The sequence below is a fragment of the Denticeps clupeoides genome, unplaced genomic scaffold, assembly GCF_900700375.1.
Source record: "Denticeps clupeoides unplaced genomic scaffold, fDenClu1.1, whole genome shotgun sequence".
Classification (NCBI taxonomy): Eukaryota; Metazoa; Chordata; class Actinopteri; order Clupeiformes; family Denticipitidae; genus Denticeps; species Denticeps clupeoides.
Window position 1 is genome coordinate 16 of NW_021630005.1, and position 21,771 is coordinate 21,786.

At 50.4% G+C, this 21,771-nt stretch overlaps 2 protein-coding genes, 1 long non-coding RNA gene and 1 pseudogene across 3 annotated transcripts; 2 read left to right on the forward strand and 2 right to left on the reverse strand.

The window, feature by feature from the left end:
• Positions 1 to 1,605: 1,605 nt before the first annotated feature.
• Positions 1,606 to 11,174, reverse strand: LOC114780098 (uncharacterized). The gene is made up of 4 exons (XR_003747026.1): positions 10,710 to 11,174; positions 10,474 to 10,548; positions 9,120 to 9,173; positions 1,606 to 1,684 (listed from the first exon to the last, which is right to left on the reverse strand). It is a non-coding gene; the product is annotated as an uncharacterized LOC114780098 (long non-coding RNA).
• A 651-nt stretch (positions 11,175 to 11,825) lies between these two features.
• LOC114780096 (alanyl-tRNA editing protein Aarsd1-like) lies at positions 11,826 to 15,898 on the forward strand (annotated as a pseudogene).
• A 591-nt stretch (positions 15,899 to 16,489) lies between these two features.
• Positions 16,490 to 18,115, reverse strand: LOC114780095 (glucose-6-phosphatase-like). Its single transcript, XM_028967600.1, is given in 6 exon segments — positions 16,490 to 16,984; positions 16,986 to 17,146; positions 17,238 to 17,353; positions 17,441 to 17,546; positions 17,631 to 17,740; positions 17,866 to 18,115. Coding segments are annotated over 6 exon segments (1,065 nt in total). The 5' UTR covers positions 18,096 to 18,115; the 3' UTR covers positions 16,490 to 16,642.
• Positions 18,116 to 19,122: 1,007 nt separating this feature from the next.
• On the forward strand, positions 19,123 to 21,113 carry LOC114780094 (glucose-6-phosphatase-like). Its single transcript, XM_028967599.1, has 5 exons — positions 19,123 to 19,340; positions 19,426 to 19,535; positions 19,789 to 19,894; positions 19,968 to 20,083; positions 20,608 to 21,113. The coding sequence occupies exons 1-5, from the start codon at positions 19,123 to 19,125 to the stop codon at positions 21,111 to 21,113; spliced, it is 1,056 nt and encodes a 351-aa protein (XP_028823432.1).
• The last annotated feature ends 658 nt before the right edge of the window (positions 21,114 to 21,771 follow it).

The window sequence follows — 21,771 nt, forward strand, 5'->3', positions numbered from 1 at the left end:
GCGTTCTACCCTCTCCGCCCTTCTTCATTTCGCTCTGGGAGCGCGAGCGGCGGCAGAGCCGTCCCGTTTCCGCCGGGCCCTCTTTGATGTGCCGCGGCGCGACGGCGGCGCGTATCATCGCGTTTGAGGAGCCGCGACGGGAGCCCGTTTGAAAGTCGCGCACTTTCTCCAGGTGCTACAGCGCGATAGTCCTGCAGCCGGTTCCGCGTTTCGCTCCCTCCTGACGGAACCGGGGAGGAGAGGGGAGACGGTGGGGGGGTACCGGCGCGCCCTGAAAACGACCGCCATCACGACAGGTGGTCCGGACCTCCTTTCTGAACACGGGAGCGGAAATAATCGGCAAATGGGCTTCATAACTCAGTCATGTACTAAAAACATAAAGAGTTTTATGGCTTTGTTTACTCGTGACATGTTGGTGGGGGTTTCATTTACGGCATTTACCAGACGTCCTTATCCAGAGCAGCTTACAGTCAGTAGTTACAGGGACAGTCCCCCCCTGGAGACACTCAGGGTTAAGTGTCCTGCTCAGGGACACGATGGTAGTAAGTGGGGTTTGAACCTGAGTCTTCTGGTTCGTAGTCGAGTGTGTTACCCGCTAGGCTACCACCACCCCTACTTCAGTACCCCACCACCCTTACAGTCAGCAGTTACAGGGACAGTCCACCCCCTGGAGACACTCAGGGTTAAGTGTCTTGCTCAGGGACACGATGGTAGTAAGTGGGTTTGACCCGGGTCTTCAGGTTCAGGGCGCGAGTGTGGTACCCACCACCCCGTAATAGCCTACGTTTCGCAGGCTAAGAGTGACGTATAGAGGACTCCACAGCACTTTTAGTACCAATTTTTACCTTCATATTACATATGAATTCAGTAAAAATGTTACGGCGTTTCCTCCTGCTTCTCTCTCTGTCCTTCACCCTTCTTCTAATTAGATACGTGTGTGTGTGTGTGTGTGTGTGTATATTCTAAAGAACCCGTGGAACGCTGCAGACGTTCCGGTATCCGGTCCGTGCGACTCCGAATCCGCCACTGAAGCGAATACAGAAGAGCGTTTCCGGCCAGTAAACGCACAGCTCGCAGCGTCGGCCTCGGGTTCAATAAGACCAAACGGGTCAACGGGTCGCCATTCGCGGGGTAACCCCAACCGGTTCCCAATACCATGCCGAAAGAAACGCAAGTGCTTGTGATCTTCGTGGTTAAAGAGCGTTCGCTCTTTGATCTACAGATCATTTCTCAGATCATTTCTCGTCCCCTTCATGCTTGAAACGGGTGTAAATATATATTTTTTTTTTATCCGGACCCCTCCCAGCACTCCGGAACGTTCTGGAGCGTGAACGAGCGTAGAAGACAGAGCGCCGCCGCGTGCCGGATGTAATTCGTCGTGACACATTAATTGCCTCGACACGTAATTCTTCCTAATTGATGTTTGATGCGTCTTAGGAAATTAGGCCAACGGCGTAACGCTGACAATATTAGCGGCGCCTTTTCCGGCAGGTTCCTCTGGCGGCAGGTCTGGTGGATTTGCGCGGCTCCTCTCGCCACGTTTTGACACCTGAAATTGAAGTGGCAGCGCTGCCTGAGGCGCGGGGACGTCGGCTTACAACAAACCTGGGCGATTTTCACCGAATTCTGGGTGGAGCCTCCGGCATGGTACTCAACCTTGTTCTTCTGGACTAACTCCTCAAACCTGGGAAGAAAAAAAAAATAAAAAATCAAATTTATTGTTCATCAAACAAAAGTGCACAAACAGTCCTGATATCCTGGATGTGGGTGTTGGAAGTGGGCGTGGTCACGCGCATTAGTACCAGTCGTACGATGCCACCATCTGCCGCTGCTTCTGATCTCATTTACATTTACAGCATTTACCAGACGTCCTTATCCAGAGCGACTTACAATCAGTAGTTACAGGGACAGTCCCCCCCTGGAGACACTCAGGGTTAAGTGTCCTGCTCAGGGACACGATGGTAGTAAATGGGGTTTGAACCTGGGTCTTCTGGGCCTTCCCACTTCTAACAAAGTCCTGTTTTGGGTCAGTGGTGGCCTAGTGGTTAAGGAAGTGGCCCCGTAATCAGAAGGTTGCCGGTTCGAATCCCGATCCGCCAAGGTACCACTGAGCAAAGCACCGTCCCCACACACTGCTCCCCGGGCGCCTGTCATGTATCACATGTGACAAATCACTTCACTTTATTATTATTTTACTTTATAAATGCAGAGGACAAATTTCACCGTGTCACCGTGTGCTGTGCTGCTGTGTATCACATGTGACAATCACTTCACTTTTTCCTGAAAGGTGTGGACCAGTAACATCATAATGGACACGCAATGTCCACCATGACACTGGACTACACTCTGGACTTCTCCAGCTCTACAACTGCAGGACTTTTCTCTTATTAGACAATCACCAGCCCGGCACTGACACTCTACCCTGGAAGGGGGTCCCTCTCTCTATCACTCCTTCCCAACGTTTCTTCCTTTCTTTTTCTCTCTCTCCTATAGCAGAAAGGTCTAGTGTGTTGGGGTGCCTACGGGCTCTGGCTATCAGGAATAACTACACACCAACAGAAAGGGCTGCTGGGTAGTCAGGTCGGCCTCTACAACATGCAGATAGCCAGAAAAACTGGACGCTTCTTTCAATCTGGTTACTTCTACAAATCCAGATATAAAAAAACCTAAATGGACACAAAATGTCATCATTATAAATGCTTTAAATGTCTTAGGTTTGCTAAGGAAGACTAATTTGCAGTGTTGCACATGTGACGTGTGGGACATTTTAACACCCAACTCACAGAATCCGGGCTCACTGAGGGCGTAAGACTGGCCGCTCGCCGCACGGCTGTCCCGTGGATAAATCCCGCCACGGTTCCACATAAGCACGCCGCTCGGCCGTCCCGCTCGCCAGGGACGCGTCAAGCGGCTCGGGTTTCTATTGACCTATTTCTGCCCAATCGTCTCCAGCGAAGGCCGATGCGTTCCAGACGCCGGGCCTCGTAAAGCCGTCCGAGGGCCGCAGAAATGCGAATCCACACCGGAGAGGAACTTACGGGAACAGAGGGGAGCCGGCAAACGTAGAAATCATTACCATAGAACGCCGAGCGACTGCGGGAGGGGCAAAAATGACAACTGGCCACGGGTTTTTTTTTTTTTTTAAATGCTCTTTGAAACCACAAATGATACTTGAGAGCACGAAGGAGGAGAAAAAAAACCCCGAAAAAACGTCAGTTTGATAAAAGCCAAGAGGACACGTTAGCGCATGTGTTTGTAGTTACTCTTATTAAAAGGAAAGAATCGCGGCTGAAAGTCATTGAAAACAGAACGTGGAGGCATCAGCTGCTCCTCTGAAGGGGCTCTGTGTTCGAGATGTGTGCTTCTTCTTTTTTTAAGTCCGACATCTTGAGAATCGATTCCGATTCGGTCGAGTTTAATTAGATCAACAGGCTTTTCTTCCTCGCTGCGGATGAAACGATGCCGTCAGACGGGAGGGAAAGACGCTTAACAACTCAGACATGTAAAACTCAGTTTGTAGCTGGTGCAGATTATTAAAAAAATGTGCGTGTAAAAAAAAGCCCAGTTAAAAAATGCAATTAAACAAGCCCCGCCTCCGTTTATCACGTATGGTGCCATTCGAGGCCAACTGGCGACCCGGCCCAGGAAAACGGTCTATTATCTATTGGAACGGCGAATAAAAAAACTAAACCAGTTTGTTTTTGTTACGTAGCTTGTTGGACGTATTTAACGGCACTGCACACCTGGCAGGAAATCACCCAGAAATGGTGGCACCGGAGAAGAACAATCTAATCTGGCAAAAATAAAGGTGAGCAGCATGCCACGCCCATCAAACTAGCATAAAGTGATGAAGTGAATAAAGGTGACGTGATTGTCACTTGTGATACACAACAGCACGGCACACGGTGACACAGTGAAACGTGTCCTCTGCATTTAACCATCACCCTTGGTGAGCTGTGGGCACCATGACAGTGCGTGGGTGCTTTGCTTGGTGGCACCTTGGCAGATCGGGATTCGAACCGGCAACCCTCTGACGACCGTGCGCTAAGCGGTCCGACCACCACGAACGGAGGCTGTGCCGGGTGAATAAATGCCGCGGTTTCTCCGGCTCCCCAGGTTCACTTTGGCCCGAATACAGTCTGTGAGCTCGGGGTCTAAAGAGGGCAGCGCGTTCGGCTCCGGAATGCCAAACTTTCCATGCAAGCGGAAAATATTTCGGGGTTTGCAGGAGACGAAGAAAAAAAAAAAAAGAAAAACGGGGGGTCGGTTGGACGGAGACACCTGTCAGGCCTCACGGAGGGAGCAGGAATTCCACCGCCGCGGGTGTTTATATCACAGGCGCGGCGCCGGGAACCGGGTGAACTCTCTCAGACAGACGTCCACTCTTTCCAGCCCCCACGTTCAGGCCCCCCGCTTCATGCCACCTTCCCGAAATCCCCCACAAAAACAAGCAGCTGCCCCGAGTCACATGACTCGCGGTCAACCGTCGCGCTGGGACATGACGTGCAGGAATCAGGAAGCTTACCGCCACAGTGGGGTCCTGAAGTAGGACCAAGCGACATGTGCCATGAAAATGGTCCATAATGGACACTACTGTTTAACGATCGAAAGAATAATTTAAATAAAATAAAACCATGGCTGCAAGAGCGAAGTTACTTGTAGTACACGAAGCCATAAAATAATATCCCATCATCATTTATTAATCTGTTTATTTACCGCAAGCAGACTCACATTTCACTCTGACCTCGGAAGAAGAAGGTAGACCAGGACTGACACCAGACATCTTCCAACAGTTCATATTTTATGGATTTCTACCGTATCACATCAACGGCTCTATTTCATTAATGTCCTTTATTAAATCTGAATGAAAATGTGGCTGAAAACGGCCAACAAGTTCATAATCTTTTCTAAACGATATAAAATGCGGTGAATACAGAGCGGTTTTATACTTTTATTTCCTCAGATGTATCTTCATATATTACAATTTACATTTACATTTACCAGACGCCCTTATCCAGAACGCCTTCAGTAGTGACAGGGACAGTCCCCCCCTGGAGACACTCAGGGTTAAGTGTCCTGCTCAGGGACACGATGGTAGCAAGTGGGGTTTGAACCTGTGTCTTCTGGTTCGCAGGCGAGTGTGTTACCCGCTAGGCTACTACCACCAGCCATATTACGTTGCTGAATGAACATTATAAACCCACTTCATGGCGCACGTCATTTTTAAGGACGCAAAATGAAGTAACTGAAGCTGAGCTCTCGACACTCAGGGAAAACCTGGAGCGCCGAATCCGGAATCGGAGCAGGCGGCAGCTGAAATTCCAACTCTCCCTCGTACGGTTCAGGCCGACGCCCCAATAACCGCTGGTCAAAGCAGCCACCAAGGGGTTCAACCCCACTATCGGGGAGAAGCCAGGCAGGAAAATGAATTAGGACCCGCCCGGTCGGACCAGGAGACTACATCTCCATCATCATCTAGACGCCCCCAGGGATGCCGCGCGGAGGACGGAACATAAAGATGAAGAGGAATCTGGCAGGTCTCAGAAGTTGGAGCGGGGCGACGCGAAGCCGGGGCGCGTAAATAATTCAGCCCCTCGCCGAGGGGACCGCGTGGCCCCGTGGTGAACTTTGCACGTGTGGGGAGCGGGCCGAGTCCGAACGTTTCGTGGCACGGACGCTCTCCCCCGCAGACGCCACCTCCTGGCGGCAAACGATCCGGTGGAAACCCTGGATCGGCTCCACAGAGATTGCATCAGCCTCCTCCTCCTCCTCCCTCGCTCTCTCCTCCCCTCCCTTAGCCCTCAGCATCCCCGACAGCCCAATATTCCGCGGCCAACGGGCCGGCGGCGGTATTTACTGCCGCGCGGGGGCCCGAGTCGCCCGTAAATCTCACCGCCGCGACGCGCTCGGAGGCACAGATGTCCAATTACAGGTGAGCGTGGTTTCAGGGCGGAACATTCCGGACGGAGTGATTCGCGGCGAGCGGGACATCAAGGACCAGGGCCGGGAAGCTGCCTCCTGCCTGACCTTTGACCTTTCGACAGTGACCTGAACGGACCCGGGACAGATACGCCGCACTAAACAACCGACACACATTCGGTTTTGCAAACAAGGAAGGGTCCGCTGGGAATTCTGCCCCGGTCGGGAGCGTCTCCAGACTCAGCCGGCCCTCCGTGATGCGCAGGGGTCTGCTCCAGAGCGAACACACGTGTATCGGACCCGCGGCCGGTGACTCCGAGCATGCCGGGTAAATCAGGGGAGCCGAGCTGGCACTTACCGCCCAGGTCACCGCAGGCCGTGGCCCACCAACACCAAGATGGCGAGACTGATACTAAACTGCCCCCGTGACAAGGAAACGTTCCGATTTATTTGGCATTACGTAAGGCAAAGAAGGGCGTCCTAGGCGGTTATGTAACACGGCGGTGCATGACGGGTGCAAACACTAATGCAACGGGAAATAACGTCCACATTTGCAGCCATGAGACCTCGTGTGGGTTTACGCCTGGGAAACGCAACCTGACTGATTACATAAGACGCCGGGCGAACAGTTAATCCGACAGCAGCCGTTACATTTATTGTATTTAATGGTGTTTCTTTCCCCCCGCAAGTGCCATTTGAGGGGAAAATTGCACTCAAACATCCTTCACCCGCAGACAAGGCCAGCGACGCAGAGTGCCGCACAGGCTCGTGGACCTCTGCTGCCACCCAGAGGCCGAGGACGGTACGGACCAGACCCATGCAGTACCGCACACAACCATGCGGCGGCGCTCTGGCTGGCCTGCAACCAGCATCTGTAGATCACGCGTGATTCAAGGCACTGTTTTCTACAAGGTTCTGCTCCAATGAATGGCTCTCAGGCAACAGATTACAACAATAAGACGTAACTGCCTTCACCAATTATGCTTGTGGAGGCGCTGCAAAATTCGGCCACATCACTCCGCTCTTACGGTTGACTACAAATTCCTACTCTTCACCTTTAAAGCAGTTACCGGTGTCGCCCCGCAGCACCTCAGCGAATTTTTGGTTATTCACAATCCGCCATGTGCAGGGGGCGTTGCAAAATAAATAAATAAATAAATAAAAACTACGGGAACGGAAAAAGAAAAGGGAGAAACGTTGGGAAGCAGCGATATGGACAGTGAGCCTGCCATTGGTGTCCGGGTTTGTGTGGAAGTGTGGGGCGTGCCAACTGTAGGGTGCCTCAAAGCCCATTGAGACGTACTGTATGTGGTTAAGAGTTATATAAGAAATAAATAATGTTGGTGTTGCACCTTGATCATGAAGAATGAAATTAAAGTCAAAATCAAGAAACATGACAGCATCTCACACTCCTGAAAGAGTTTGTACGCTGAGAACTTTGCTTTCCCCTCCGTTCTCACTAATGATCATGTCACGAGGCGGCAAGCTTTAAACGTTTCCTCCATCCATGAAGCAGTGCATGAGGCCCAAGCAATGCATCCGAACCGGTTTTAGATGGAACCTGACACGCGCAGCCAATGGGATCAGGCCATCCCGACGCTCCTGTTCCGGAGCTCGAGGACACTCGACCCCGTTCTTCAGCCAGCCAGGTAACTTTTTCATTTAAAGAAAGCATGGAGAAGTAGAGAGAGAGTCATCCTCTGGTCATCCTGAAGGACAAACGGAACCCAAATCAGGCACGGTTCTCCACTGGGCCTCTGAAGGTATCTGGTACCGTGAGGTTTTTCCAGCACGTCCCAGGATCTTGCTGTTTACCTGGACAACTCACAGCTCTCTCCTTCTTCAACAGCCCACAACCTCGGAGTAACAATAGACAACCAACTCTCCTTCTCAACTCACATCAGCAATCTTTCCCGCACATGTCGATTCCTTCTCTACAATATCAGACGAGTCCGCCCTGATCTGGCAACCCAGGCCACCCAGATCCTGGTTCAGTCCTTAGTAACCTCACGACTGGACTACTGCAACTCCCTTCTAGCTGGTCTACAACTATGTACCATCCCACCTCTACAACTCATACTGATCTTCAACCTTCCCAAGTTCTCCACACCGCCCCTCTGCTACGTTCCTCCACTGGCTCCCAGTAGCTCCACGCATCAGGTTCAAAATACTGATGCTGGCCTACAAAGCCAAACATGGAGTAGCACCATCCTACCTCACAGCCCTTATTACACCTCACACTGCACCTCGTATACTCCGAGCCTCCAGTACTGCTCGCCTGGTCCCTCCATCTCTGAAGGTAAAAGGAAGACGCTCATCTAGACTCTTCTCCATCTTGTCCCCTCGGTGGTGGAATGAACTTCCAGCTGAGTCACTGAGCACCTTCACACGGCAGCTCAAGACCTTCCTCTTTAGAGAAGATTTAGATGAACTTGTAACCTTCTTCTGTATAGAAACTAGAACAGAGTGAATAAAAAGATTGTATTCATAGTTGGGGGTCCTGGTGAACCAGAACTGACCACTTCATCCATGGTGACATGGAAGCACGTTGTAAGTCGCTCTGGATACAGCCGTCTGGTAAATGCCGTAAATGTAAATGGCGAGACATGAGATGGTTCCTGGGGTGTACGGTGGTTGAGGCTGGACTTTTTCCTCAGACATACAGATGTACTGTATGTTTATTCCGGTTTTTATAATGACCATAAGAACCTCGAGCTTGTACTAACCCGATCCTCCACTGCCTACTCATTTTGGACGAAACAAAGAGGCACTACAGAAGAAGAAGAAGAAAAGGGGGAATGGTATTTTGTGGGGTGTGGGAAGTCGTGCAGCATCTATTCCCTTTAAAAGCACAAAGCGGCCTCCTTCACAGCACTCACACGGCTAATTTGATAACAGACTCTCGCGTTCCGTAAATTCCACCACATTTAGAACAGGCACTTGTTGATTTCTGACAGCACGTACAAAACGTAGATGCTGAAATCGTGCAAATTGTCTGTATTGTGTGATGATTATGAATACTTTGGAATGGAGCTCTGGCTGGGGGGGGGTCACCTGCCGGACGATTCCCACGAGCCCAACTGCTGGAACCCGCAGCTGCTTCCGTAACGTGGGTGCGGCCGCAGCTGCAGCGCCACGTCGGGCTCGTGATTAGGAGCGGCCTGACTTTGTGGGAACGGCGAGGCTGCTGAAATACTCACAGGGCTTTGTGCTTCTCCTCCGCCAGGATCTGGTCGTTGGGCTTCAGGCCGTACCTACAGGAGACATTGAGGATCCTTTCAAATATTTATCGCTCATTTGGAAGTACTGTGGTACATTTTACATTTATATTCAGGGTGTCCTGCTCAGGGACACGATGGTAGTAAGTGGGGTTTGAACCTGGGTCTTCTGGTTTATAGTCGAGTGTGTTACCCGCCAGGTTACTACCACCCTCATGCTGTAAATGTAAATGTAAAATGTAAATGTTGAATAAGATCCTGTGGTGTGTGGAGGTGTTCACACTCGCCTATGAACCAGGAGTCCCAGGTTTTAACCCCCATTTCCTACCATCGTGTCCCTGAGCAGGACACTTGACTGACTGTCTCCAGGGGGGACTGTCCCTGTAACTACTGACTGTAAGTCACTCTGGATAAGGACGTCTGGTAAATGCTGTAAATGTAAATGAGTGTCTCTAGGGGGACTGTCCCTGTCACTACTGAGTGTAAGGAGCTCTGGATAAGGACGTCTGGTAAATGCTGTAAATGTAAATGAGTGTCTCAAGGGGGACTGTCCCTGTCACTACTGAGTGTAAGGAGCTCTGGATAAGGACGTCTGGTAGATGGCGAGGACGTGAGGGCGCTCGGAGGAGCGTTTGGGCGCACGGGACAGCCCCGTCGCTGCTGTGCTGAAAACCAGTCAGCAGTCTGGCCGCTGATGAATGGGGCCGGCGGAGGCCGCGAATATTACGCACGGTCTGCGCTTTTACACACACGGCGCCGTTCAGGCTTATTTAGCCATATCCCACGTGGAATCGAGCGAAACTCCAGTCCAGATATTGTTCGCGTGGTTGCTGTAAACTAATCGAACACCCGCAGACATTTCGAATTATTGCTTCTTTTTTTAAGTTCGGCTGATAGCGGCTTCAGCAAGCGACAAAACTGGCCCAACTAGTCAAACGGCGTCCTTATCAAACTAGTCCTTATCAATATTGTGGTCGTTTCTATTCAAACTAGTTTTCTAAATGACCCCAGCGGTTTAAATGCTCTGTCCAGACCCCTGTTTATCTTGCTCACGTAACAACCCCCCCCCCCACCAGACACTGATCAATTATTGATCTACCTGAAGCAATCATTTTTAACAATACGTGTATGGGTGGTGGTAGCCTAGTGGGTGAGACACTTGCATATGAACCAGGAGTCCCAGGTTCGAACCCCACTTACTACCATCGTGTCCCTGAGCAGGACACTTAACCCTGAGTGTCCCCGGGGGGGGACTGTCCCTGTAACTACTGATTGTAAGGCGCTCTGGATAAGGGCGTCTGGTAAATGCTGTAACTGTAACACACGTGAGACCTACTTGTCCAAGAAGTCCTTGTCCACCACAGCAGAGATGTCCAGTAAGGGGTTTCCCATCCCGAACAGGGCGTTCTGGCTGCGGACAGACAGAGATCGTTCACACGTGGGCGCCGCATGACGAGAAAATCGATGCGGACCAACGTCCGTCCACGTAGCGCGTCGGCATCGTCTTCATCGTCGGGGCAAAAATTCATCACAATGAATCCCGGTCAAAAGCAGCATCCGCGGGCGTCTTACCTGGCTGTGGGCATGGCGGACCGCGGCGGGAGCACAGGGTCTGCTGGAGGGCTGGGTGACGACGAGCCCCGACGTCCGCGGCGGGCAGCGTGCTTTCCGCACCGATTCTCGCCGAGACGGGGACGTCCACTACTGCCTGCCCGCGATTGGCTGGACGGGAGAGGGGCGGGGCGTGGGGTGTACCTCTGCGCGTCGCCGATTGGCTGAAGCCAGACGTCCGTTTTCGGGGTTTAAAAAGCGTTGCGAAAAGTCACGTTTGTCTTCAAAACGCGCAGTCATACGAACACGACGCGATTAAAGGCGTTTTTGTGGCATGGATTTCCGGCGCGCGGGGTTTATATATTTGTGATTGATCCATATTCACCGGCCGATGCTGTGTTGACAGGCGACGCCACGTGACTGTTTACTCCCGCATGTGCAAACGGCAACAGACAAAACGGGTTTTCACACGCGAAAAAGCAAGAATACGCCCAGTTAACCAAGAGGCCGAGGTAAAAAAACAAAACAAGCGCGTATTACTTGGCTTCTGGTCAGTACGGAATTAAATATAACCACTTGTTCTGTGGGACCGCGTAATCTCGCGAGATCTCGAAAGGACGAACGAAGCGCAGTTAGCCTGCGGCTAACATGGCTGCCCGTCGCCACGGTAACCGGAACACGGCCAGTCCAGCGCTCGCCTCCTTTTTGTTCCTTTCGCAGGTCTGTCGCGTTTCACTCCAGGGCTAGTTCGTTGCAAACACACCGACCGAGACCAGAACGGTCCGCATGTGGGGCAGTGGTGGCCTAGCGGTTAAGAAAGTGACCCCCTAATCAGTAGGTTGCCGGTTCGAATCCCGATCCACCAAGGTGCCACTGAGGTTCCACTGAGCAAAGCACCGTCCCAACACACTGCTCCCCGGCGCTTGTCATGGCTGCCCACTGCTCACTCAGGGTGATGGGATAAATGCAGAGGACAAATTTCACTGTATGCACCGTGTGTTGTGCTGCTGTGTATCACACGTGACAATCACTTCACTTTCACTTCCACTTTTATTTTGCTGCAGAAATCATATAAAACTCGATTAACGAAAACGCCGTCCAGTGTGGGTTTTTTTTTGTGCCCGGTGGAATTCCGTAGTTGTAGTCCGGAAGCGTTAGCTTTGACTGGCGCCGCGTTTGTCTGCGTTCGGTCATCCGCGATTGTTTTATTCATTTTTATCCCAGAGACATGGCTTTCCAGTGTCAGAGAGACTGCTACATGCGGGAGGTAGGGCGTTCGCTGCCATACATATATTTCATCATTTAACATTTGGTAGTCTACTGCTAGTCTAAATTAGCTTAGCCAGACTGCGAATTTATTAACGAAAACTTATTTTTAAGCACACTTTATGCGCCAAGGGTCTTTCGTGTACTGCTGAACATTTGATGTGTTAATGTGCTCGGGAATGTGAGTCGGCTGGTACTGCATTGGTAGCCTGGCAGTGAAATGAGCTTGACCCCTGATGATGATGATGATGATGATGGTGACTTCTGCAGCTGACCACGCGTGTAGTGTCCTGTTCTCCCGCCGAGCTACAACTGGAGAATAACGGCAAGAAAGAGAAGATCAAGGGGTTCAACGTGACTGTGAAAGACACCATACTCTTTCCGGAGGGCGGCGGCCAAGTAAGCATGTGGACCAAGTCATATAAACATTGCTTGGCGTTCTTTATTTGGGAATTTAAATGCATGTCACTTTTGCCATTTTCCTGCCTATTTGAGGACCGGGGGAATTCCACGGATGCTTCCTTGCTTAACTTGTCAAGTTCTCCTGCAGCCTGATGACCATGGCACCATGGGCGGCGTCCAGGTTCTGCGGGTCACAAGGCAGGGACCAGACGCTGTGCACTTCGTCAGCTCCGGCCTGGAGGAGGGCCAGGAGGTCCTTCTGAAGGTAGACTGGGAACGGAGGTTTGACCACATGCAGCAGCACTCAGGTCGGTTAAACGAAGAGCGTTGCTTTAGAACGCCGCCAAAGCCGTCTTGGGTGTCAAGTTCTCCTTGTCTCCGTGCACAGCGCAACATTTAATCACGGCCCTGGCTGATGCTCTTTTGGATACAAGACCACTTCCTGGTAAAGACCGTGGCATTAAGTGGCGTTAATTAACCAGCTTCCGTGGCGTTAAAATGCGCGTGTTGGGATGCCGTAGGGAGCTGGGACGCCAGCGCAGCAGCATCGAACTCGACACAGCCAGGGTGAAATCGGGGGAAGCGGAGGCTCTGGAGACGGCGGCGAATGAAAAGATCCGCAGCCGCGTCCCGGTCAACGTGCGCCTCCTGTCACTCGATGATCCAGAGGTGGAGAAGGTCCGATCAAGACAGACGGTCATGCATCTTGACCTCCTTAATCCTTGGTCTGGAGGACGTTGGTGGACTTAACATGTGTCTGGGCAGGTGAGAAGCCGAGGTCTACCAGTAGATCACGCCGGCCCCATCAGGATCATAGACATTGAGGGTGTGGATGCCAACATGTGCTGTGGGACGCATGTGTCCAACCTCAGCCATTTGCAGGTAGGAAGGTTGCACAACATTTACGTTCTACTAAATAATTCATTTTGATATTCATAATAATAATCATGGAATCGTTAACCAATTAAAATTGCTCATGGTCCTGATTACGGTTCTGAGGTTGTCTGTTTTAGGCAATAAAAGTCCTAGGAATGGAGAAAGGGAAGAAGAATAAAACCAATTTGGTCTTTATAGCTGGAAACCGTGTACTGAAATATGCAGAGAGAAGCTACAACACGGAGAAATCTCTGATCTCGCTTTTTAAAGTAAGTTTCCAAGGCTCAACTTCCGTGAACAATGTCTGGCCATGTCCCTTAACTGCAGTTTCCTGCATGTGCTCGTAGGACAGGGCCGGAGGAGCACGTTCAGGCTGTTGATAAACTCCAGATAGAAGAACAATTAAACGTCTCCAGAAGTGTGTACTGCTGGTCGTATTTATGTCCTCTTCAGCGATAGTTTAATCCAGATAGTTTCAGGTCTTCATATACTAGTAGTCTAGTGTGAAAGTGAAGTGACTGTCAAGACTCTCACCTACGACCAGAAGACCATAAAGTCACAAGTTCAAAACCCCAACTGTAGAAATGGGAGGGGGGGGGTTGATGGAATGAGGCAGCAGAGAGGCAAAATGTAGGGGTGAAAAAAAGTTTATTGTTCCCACGGGTGGTCACAACCATTGGAGAAAATAAATCCATGGCATACACCCAGAAAAAGTGTTTTGGTACAAAAAAAACTAGGATAATAAAGGACATTTTAATTACCATTTACATTCTCACTGAAGGCATCAAAACTATGAATGAACACATGTGGAGTTCTGGACCTTAACAAAAAGAGGTGAAATAAGTGAAAACATGTTTTATTTTCTAGTTTCTTTGCTCTGATTACTGCTTTACACACTCTTGGCATTCTCTCGATGAGCTTCAAGAGGTCGTCACCTGAAATGCTTCTCCAACAGTCTTGAAGGAGTTCCCAGAGGTGTTTAGCACTTGTTGGTCCAGCTCACCCCAAACCATCTGGATTGGGTTCAGGTCCGGTGACTGTGGAGGTCAGGTCTCCACTTTTTGTTAAGTACAGAACTCCACATGTGTTCATTCATAGTTTTGATGCCTTCAGTGAGAATCTACCAACGTAAACGGTCATGAAAATAAAGAATGAATGAATTGAATCGAATGAGAAGGTGTCCAAACGTCTGTCCTGTACTGTACATGCAGATTCCTTCGGACATATAAAGCATTTCTGATAATTCCAACTATTTAAAACAGACCTACTACAGCTGGGTCGCTCCACATACCTAACCCCCCTAAAAACAGATAATTACGACCAAGGATAACCTCCGCCTCTAGAGAACGTGAACTCTTCAAAATGAGTTCCGTAACGGGGGCGTACTCCTTTACCACGTCTTCCTCAGGATACACTACCATGCCATGCAGAAAGTAGGTGTTGGGTTGTCTTTAACACGAAAAAGCACAGTTATATTTCCCCCTCCAGTGTGTGCACCCACCTGTCAGAACAACACAATACACAACAGAATCCACGAACACTGCACAAAAAAAGACTCAAGAGTTTAAAACCCAGACACTCAAAATTTTAGCGGCCGCTACATACCCGTTACCCATTGTTATTCTCTGCACAGACTAACCTCGTCCTCCTACGGGACATGGCAGTTCTCATCGCTCGAAACTTCAAGAGTAAACCTGATCAAGGCAACTTCTTCACCCTTCACTAGTAGGTGGCCATTTCATTCAGATTTCATTTCATATCACAATAAAGTAGAGATGGCAGCTTTTCAAACATTATGACATAATTATGGCATGATGGGGTATCACTCCGTCTGTTTTGTTTTTTTTTTTTTTTTTCAGCAAAGATGGCGACAACGAATTCATGAATATTATCGCCAATGAAATAGGCTTTGAGGTAAGGTGCCATCGAGAACTCATGGCTTGCCATACTCTCTCCAGAGAGAAGTCATGGCTTGCCATACTCTTTTCACAGATCTAGGTTTTCTCATCTGTTTGATTCTTGCAGGACACGGTGATCTTCTTAACTGTGGGGGAGGAGACGGGAGAAGGGATGTTCCTGCTGGCAGGACCAAGTTCTGTTGTAGACTCACTCGGGCCACGGTATTGCACTCAGTCACAGTGGCCCCAGAAACGGAAACGTTGACATCAATGTCGCTGAAAGCGTCGATTTCCATGTACGTAATGCAGGGTGATGGAGCTGCTCCATGGAAAAGGAGCAGGGAAGAACGGACGGTTTCCAGGGAAAAGCGAGCTGCCTGGCCAAGAGGGTGGAGGTGGAGGCCCTGCTGCAGGAGCACAGTCACCAGATGAAGGCTCAGGAGGAGTAGAACCAGCTGTACGGTGACCAGGATCTAGCACAGGATCTAGAACGTTGTCACGTGTTGTCAGATTGCTGCGCTGAAAACTCTGATCTATAATGTGAGCCAATGTCCAGCCAATGAAGGCTGCAGCCCACTTGTCATTATTAATAATGTTTTATAACATTGCAATACTTAATTAAAGAGGAAAAAAGCATTGTTTTCAGCATTATATTAATGATCATCATGTTTTCTCAGATTCCAGCAATAATAATAAAAATACAGAAATGTGAAGTGTACTGATCCCTGCTTGTCCAGGAATATGGGGAATAAAATATCTTACACTTTTCACGGTCAAAGTGGTGTGGTTCAATATTTTAGTGCACGGTTAAAGATCATGCGTAATTCAGGGACAGCCAAATATTTAAAGTTATGTTGGAGGGGACAGTGAGTGTTCTGGATGGTGGAGGACGTCACGTTATTCTGCTGATGTGATGTTGAGGTCAGGGGGCACTTACTAATGCAAAAACAGAAATAAATCACGAGAAAGCATGCATACATTAAAATATATATCAGGATATAATTTTTTCTTTAAAAGTAACATTTAAAATACATTACTGGCATTTAAAAAATTTTTTTTACTTTTGCTCACTTACTGGTACATTGTAGCAGAAACTTTTCTGAAATAAAACTTGCCCTCTTCATCCTGACGTAAACATGATTATAGATTAGCGTGAAAATGTTTTCCATCGTACTGGAAAATAAAAGAGAGACCTTGGCACCCATGCGAATGATGATGCAACAAATGAGGTATTTGAACATTTTATTACAAAGTAGCAGAAATAATTTTTAAAAATATAAGTACATTTACAAAATAAACAGTGAAAAATACACCATGGATGGCAAGGCGTGTAAGACATTTCTATATTATAAAAGGCATATAAATCAGGTAAAGGCATATCACTAGTGCTTAGCCGGACTTAAAATGGTCCTAAAGCACCATGGCGTTAACAGAACGTTCCTTATCTCCATCTTCAGTCCCTGTGCTTCCTCGTAAATAAATACTTGCTTCGATCAGCCGCCTGAACTGGGCTCACCGCCGCTTCTTGGCCTGTGTGCTCGTCAGGCCGGACACGCAGTACGGGATGAGGCTGACTGTCGCTAAGGGGACCACGGCGCTCTTGCAGAAGGAGAGCAGATAAAAGAGGGCCGCCGTGTGGGTGGGGGGCTTGATGGCGTCGAAGAGGTGAAGCAGCAGCAGGGACGCGACAATGCAGCCGGTCCTGAAGGGGGCGCTGCTGCTCTTCTTGTTCTCGGTGTAGAGGGGCGAGTGCAGGCCCAGGCCCAGGCCGAACAGGGTGCCCATGTTGCGTAGGAGACTGGCGAACGGGGTGGTGTCCATGTGCACCCACTCGGAGTTGACGCACCAGCGCTGGGGCCTTCTCCAGCGTCCACAGCAGGTCCACTCCCAGGGCCTTCAGCAGCACGTAGAAGCCCACGGCGAAGGAGAGCAGGAAGAGGGTGACGTTGAAGTACCTCCTCAGGCTGGCGCTGTAGATCCACTGCACCCGGTTGAAGGCCTCAGCGACAATCATTCCTGAGAAAAGCCGTCAAGACTCAATCCACTCAGCCCGAGACCAATCAAAGATCTTCAAGAACTGGTCACGTATCGTCTGTGAAGCACTCACCTGTGATGACTCCGGCAATGACCTGGTGAGGAAAGTGAGCCGCAATGAAGACCCTGGAGAGACATACGCACACCTGGACAGTCCAGAAGAGGGTCCACAGGGTTCCCCGCAGGTACCTGGACGGAGCGCAGCATTTTATTTACGTACGTACGTCTCCAGCCACGGAGGGAACAAGAAAGGGGACACAAGGATGAAATGTGTACCAGCTCTTGGTGGTGGAACTCTTGTCACTCAGCACGATTGAAAGGACGGAGGTGACCATGGCGTAATAGACGCCTGCTGCGCCCATGGCGTGACCAGAGGGACTGCCTGTAATAAAAAAAATAAAAAAAAAGATTTAATACCAACGATTAATGATTAATGAGCACGAAGCGACTGTGGGGAGAGAGGCACCTGGGCCGGTCTCGCAGGTCATGGGAAACTGCTCGATGTGCGGCGCGGACGTGTTGCTGTAGTACGGCGTCTCGTGCACCCACCAGTACGGTCGTTCGCCAAACAGGATCCTTCACGCACAAAACCAAAATTATTCATCCACGTTCGATGTATCATTTATTCAAAGCGATCCGATAAAATTTCCGTTTTTTCTAACGGAGTATTTTAAGATTGGAAATGGATGGTTTGTACTCACCACTTGAAGACCAGGTTGAGCCAGTCTCCAATCACCGCCACCCAGATGAGCTTGATGCCCACGGACTCGCGCAGGTGGAACCAGATGGGGAAGAAGACGAAGAAGGTGTTCCTGAGGTCGGCGGCGAAGGACACGAACAGGAACCACCCCTGGGCGTCCCTGTAGTGCGTCTGGAGGTACTGGGTGCTGCTCACGCCGTAGCCCTGCACCGCGTCCATGAGTGCGTCCATGATGCGGCGTGTGCACAGGAATCTGGCAGTACAGCGGGGACATATCGAGGCCGTTTTTATAGGCCAGGACCCACCACCTCAACGCATGCAGAGACCTGCTCTTTGGACCTTGCACATGTGTAAAGGAGCCGGAGGGGGAGGGCGCAGAGGGGCTGAAAAACATTTGCGTATTTGTCATGTTAGCAGGAGAGTCTGCACAAACAAGGACAGCGAGGACGGCCATAAAGTGAATTCTTTTACCACTTCGCTCAGTATACCGTAATGTACACTTTGTTAATATGTCACCGTTTGCACATGACATACGTGACTGAACAACACAGAAGCCGTGTCTTCCTCCACATTCTGTATTTGTGTCTACATCCCACGTAACCCGTGTAATAAATGTAAAAAGGTCGTACGTTTCGAAGTCATCGAGATGACCGTTTAAAAGCTCCAACCTGCCCTAAAAATGGAAAATGGGTCTATTTCTATTGTCATTAATGGCATTTCTGCAACGTGAGCAGATCATTGATCAAACGTTCTTGGAAGAGAAGATAAATGAACAATAAAGTCCCAACACAGGGGCTGCGGGTCATTCATTAAAAAGAGATTTGAATCCATCAGCGCTGAAAGCCACGCGGCTTCTCGGCGGATCGAGCAAGGGGCCGTGCCGAACAACCGGTGATGAAGAGGAGCGCCAGGCGAGAGGTTTTTTTCCAAGGCGTTCTGGCCAGAAGCCACGCCCCGGTTTCCTGCACTTTTGACCATGTGCAGAAGCATGGACGAGAAGCGTCAACGTGCAGCCAACAACAAAAAAAAAGAAAAAGCTTTGATCGTCCCCAAACAAAGTGACGTCACATGTCACAGGGTCAGCCAGTCTCTACACTCGTCTGTCAGTTTGCCAATCCAAGCCCTAGTCACCTTTGGGAAGGCAAAAGATCAGCAGAACCTGTGAGAACCTGAGAATATTCGGGTTGCCCTTTGGCCTCGGCTGCAGCAGATAAAGCCCACGGCGCCACACGACCCCTTCCTCTCCGACACCGCCGCCATGGACCTGCTCCACAGCTGGGGGGTGAGCCTGGCGGCCCACCTGCAGACGGAGTTCCGAGCCTACGAGAGCTGGTTCCAGCTGGCCTCCTCCGTGGCCGACCTGCACACCACCTTCTTTGTCTTCTTCCCCGTCTGGTTCTACCTGCACAGGAGGGTTGCCATCAAGCTCGTCTGGGTGGCCGTGGTTGGGGATTGGCTCAATTTGGTCCTCAAATGGTGAGCAAGGGGGGCGCCTGCGACACGGGCCGCGAGTTAAATCCGTTTCCTTTAACGCGTTCGTGTTTGCTTGTTTTCCTCCAAGGGTACTTTTTGGTGAAAGGCCATACTGGTGGGTCCACGAGACCAAGTTCTATGGTCCAGATCCAAGTCCGTCTTTACAGCAGTTTCATATAACGTGTGAAACGGGACCAGGTACGTACCTATCCGAGCTCCTGACCTTCGCCCTTTAATACAGATTAAGGCAAAGATCAATAATTTAACGGCGCATTGTAGCGTATTCTTATCAGTTTAAATTAAATTACGCATGACTTCAGAATATGTTGCCAGGTGAAGGCCGCGGACATTTTAATTCATCTAATGCATCTGTCCTGTCCTTGGACAGAAAAATACTTGCTTGGACATTTGGTCCAGTTCACTCAGTCACAGACACGTTTCCCCCCCACAGGAAGTCCGTCAGGTCACGCCATGGGATCCGCAGGCGTGTGGTACGTGATGGTGACGGCCGTTCTGTCCGAGGCTTCTCGGAGGAACGTCCCCGCTCCGCTGTACGGGTGAGTCTCGATGGACCCAAAGTCCTTTCCTTCAAGATGTGCATCCTTTTGAAAACTTTAGTTTGCTTTTCAGCATCCTGCAGATTGGGCTCTGGGCTCTGTTCGCGGCAGTGGAGTTAATAGTCTGCATGTCCAGGGTGTTCATGGCCGCCCACTTCCCACACCAGGTCGTCGTCGGGGTTGCTTCTGGTGAGCCTCGTCTGCTTTCTACGCATTTTACCAGACGCCCTTATTCAGAGCGACTTACAATCAGTAGTTACAGGGACAGTCCCCCCCTGGAGACACTCAGGGTTAAGTGTCTTGCTCAGGGACATGATGGTAGTAAGTGGGATTTGAACCTGGGTCTTCTGGTTCACAGGCGAGTGTGTTACCTTCTAGGCTACTACCACCCTACTATTGTTAGTCGCTCTGGATAAGGACGTCTGATAAATGCCGTAAAAGTAAATATCTCCAAAGACCTCATGGTATCCCAATAGGCCACAACATTTACATTTACATTTACAGCATTTATCAGACGCCCTTATCCAGAGCGACTTACAATCAGTACTTACAGGGACAGTCTCCCTGGAGCAACTTAAGGTTAAGTGTCTTGCTCAGGGACACAATGGTAGTAAGTGGGATTTGAACCCGGGTCTTCTGGTTCACTAGGCTACTACCACAACCCCGCCTGCGTCTGTCCACTCGGAAATGAGCTGCACTTGTTGCCCTTTCAGGAATCGCGGTTGCTGAAGTCTTCTCCCGGGTGCAGTGGATCTACAGCGCCAGCCTGAGGAGGTACTTCAACGTCACCCTCTTCCTGCTCTCCTTCGCCGTGGGCTTCTACGTGCTGCTGAAGGCCCTGGGCGTGGACCTGCTGTGGACGCTGGAGAAGGCCCAGCGCTGGTGCGTCCACCCCGAGTGGGTGCACATGGACACCACCCCGTTCGCCAGTCTCCTACGCAACATGGGCACCCTGTTCGGCCTGGGCCTGGGCCTGCACTCGCCCCTCTACACCGAGAACAAGAAGAGCAGCAGCGCCCCCTTCAGGACCGGCTGCATTGTCGCGTCTCTCGTCTCGCTGCGGTGCCTGGATTCGCTCACGTTCTCACCGGAGAGCCAGGGCCTTTTCTACCTGCTGTCGTTCTGCAAGAGTGCCGCTGTCCCCCTGATTTCCACCAGTGTTGTGCCCGCGGGTCTCACCAGGCTTTTCCACGGCAAGACGTGTAACAAAACCTCATAAATGAGGCTTGAGTCTCATTTCAGAGACGCAAACCGGCAAGGAGAAGCCAATTTTATCCAGAAAGGGCCGGAGCATTGGCTGGCGTAATCGAAGACTAATTAGAGGAGTTGACCCTAAGCCGATCCCAAAAAACCTGCTGGCCAGTGGTGGATAAGGCCGATAAGGTTAGTCATTAAAGCGGGCCTGGCGAGCCGCGTCAGCAGTCCGCCTCGCGGCCTTATCTGCACCGGTGGCCTCCATCAAGATCGGCAGACGCGTGACGACATCATCTGTACCACCAAACCCAGGGATGGAAAGAACACAGCGAGCTCTGAAGTACGATGGACTGTTTGCTCGGATTGCTTTCGTAATCTCCTCGTTTAGGTTACTAGGGCCAGGATAGTCCACAGCCATAATCAAAACCATGTTAGCAGCCTAGCTGTCAAAGAACGCATCAATTAGCCATCATGTGTTATATATGGTATAAGATAATATTAGCATATTTTTGAATAAATGATTGGAATTGATTTAAGACTTGTTTTGCATCTTTGAGACGCGCTGAGGTGTGTCTTCTGCTATCTCTCAGCGGCCCGGCAGAAGGAGAACTGCTGCCGCTCACATCACGGGGGCAAAAGTCGAATATCAGCCGCTGAACTCTGAGCCCGGCAGGGAAGCCGGT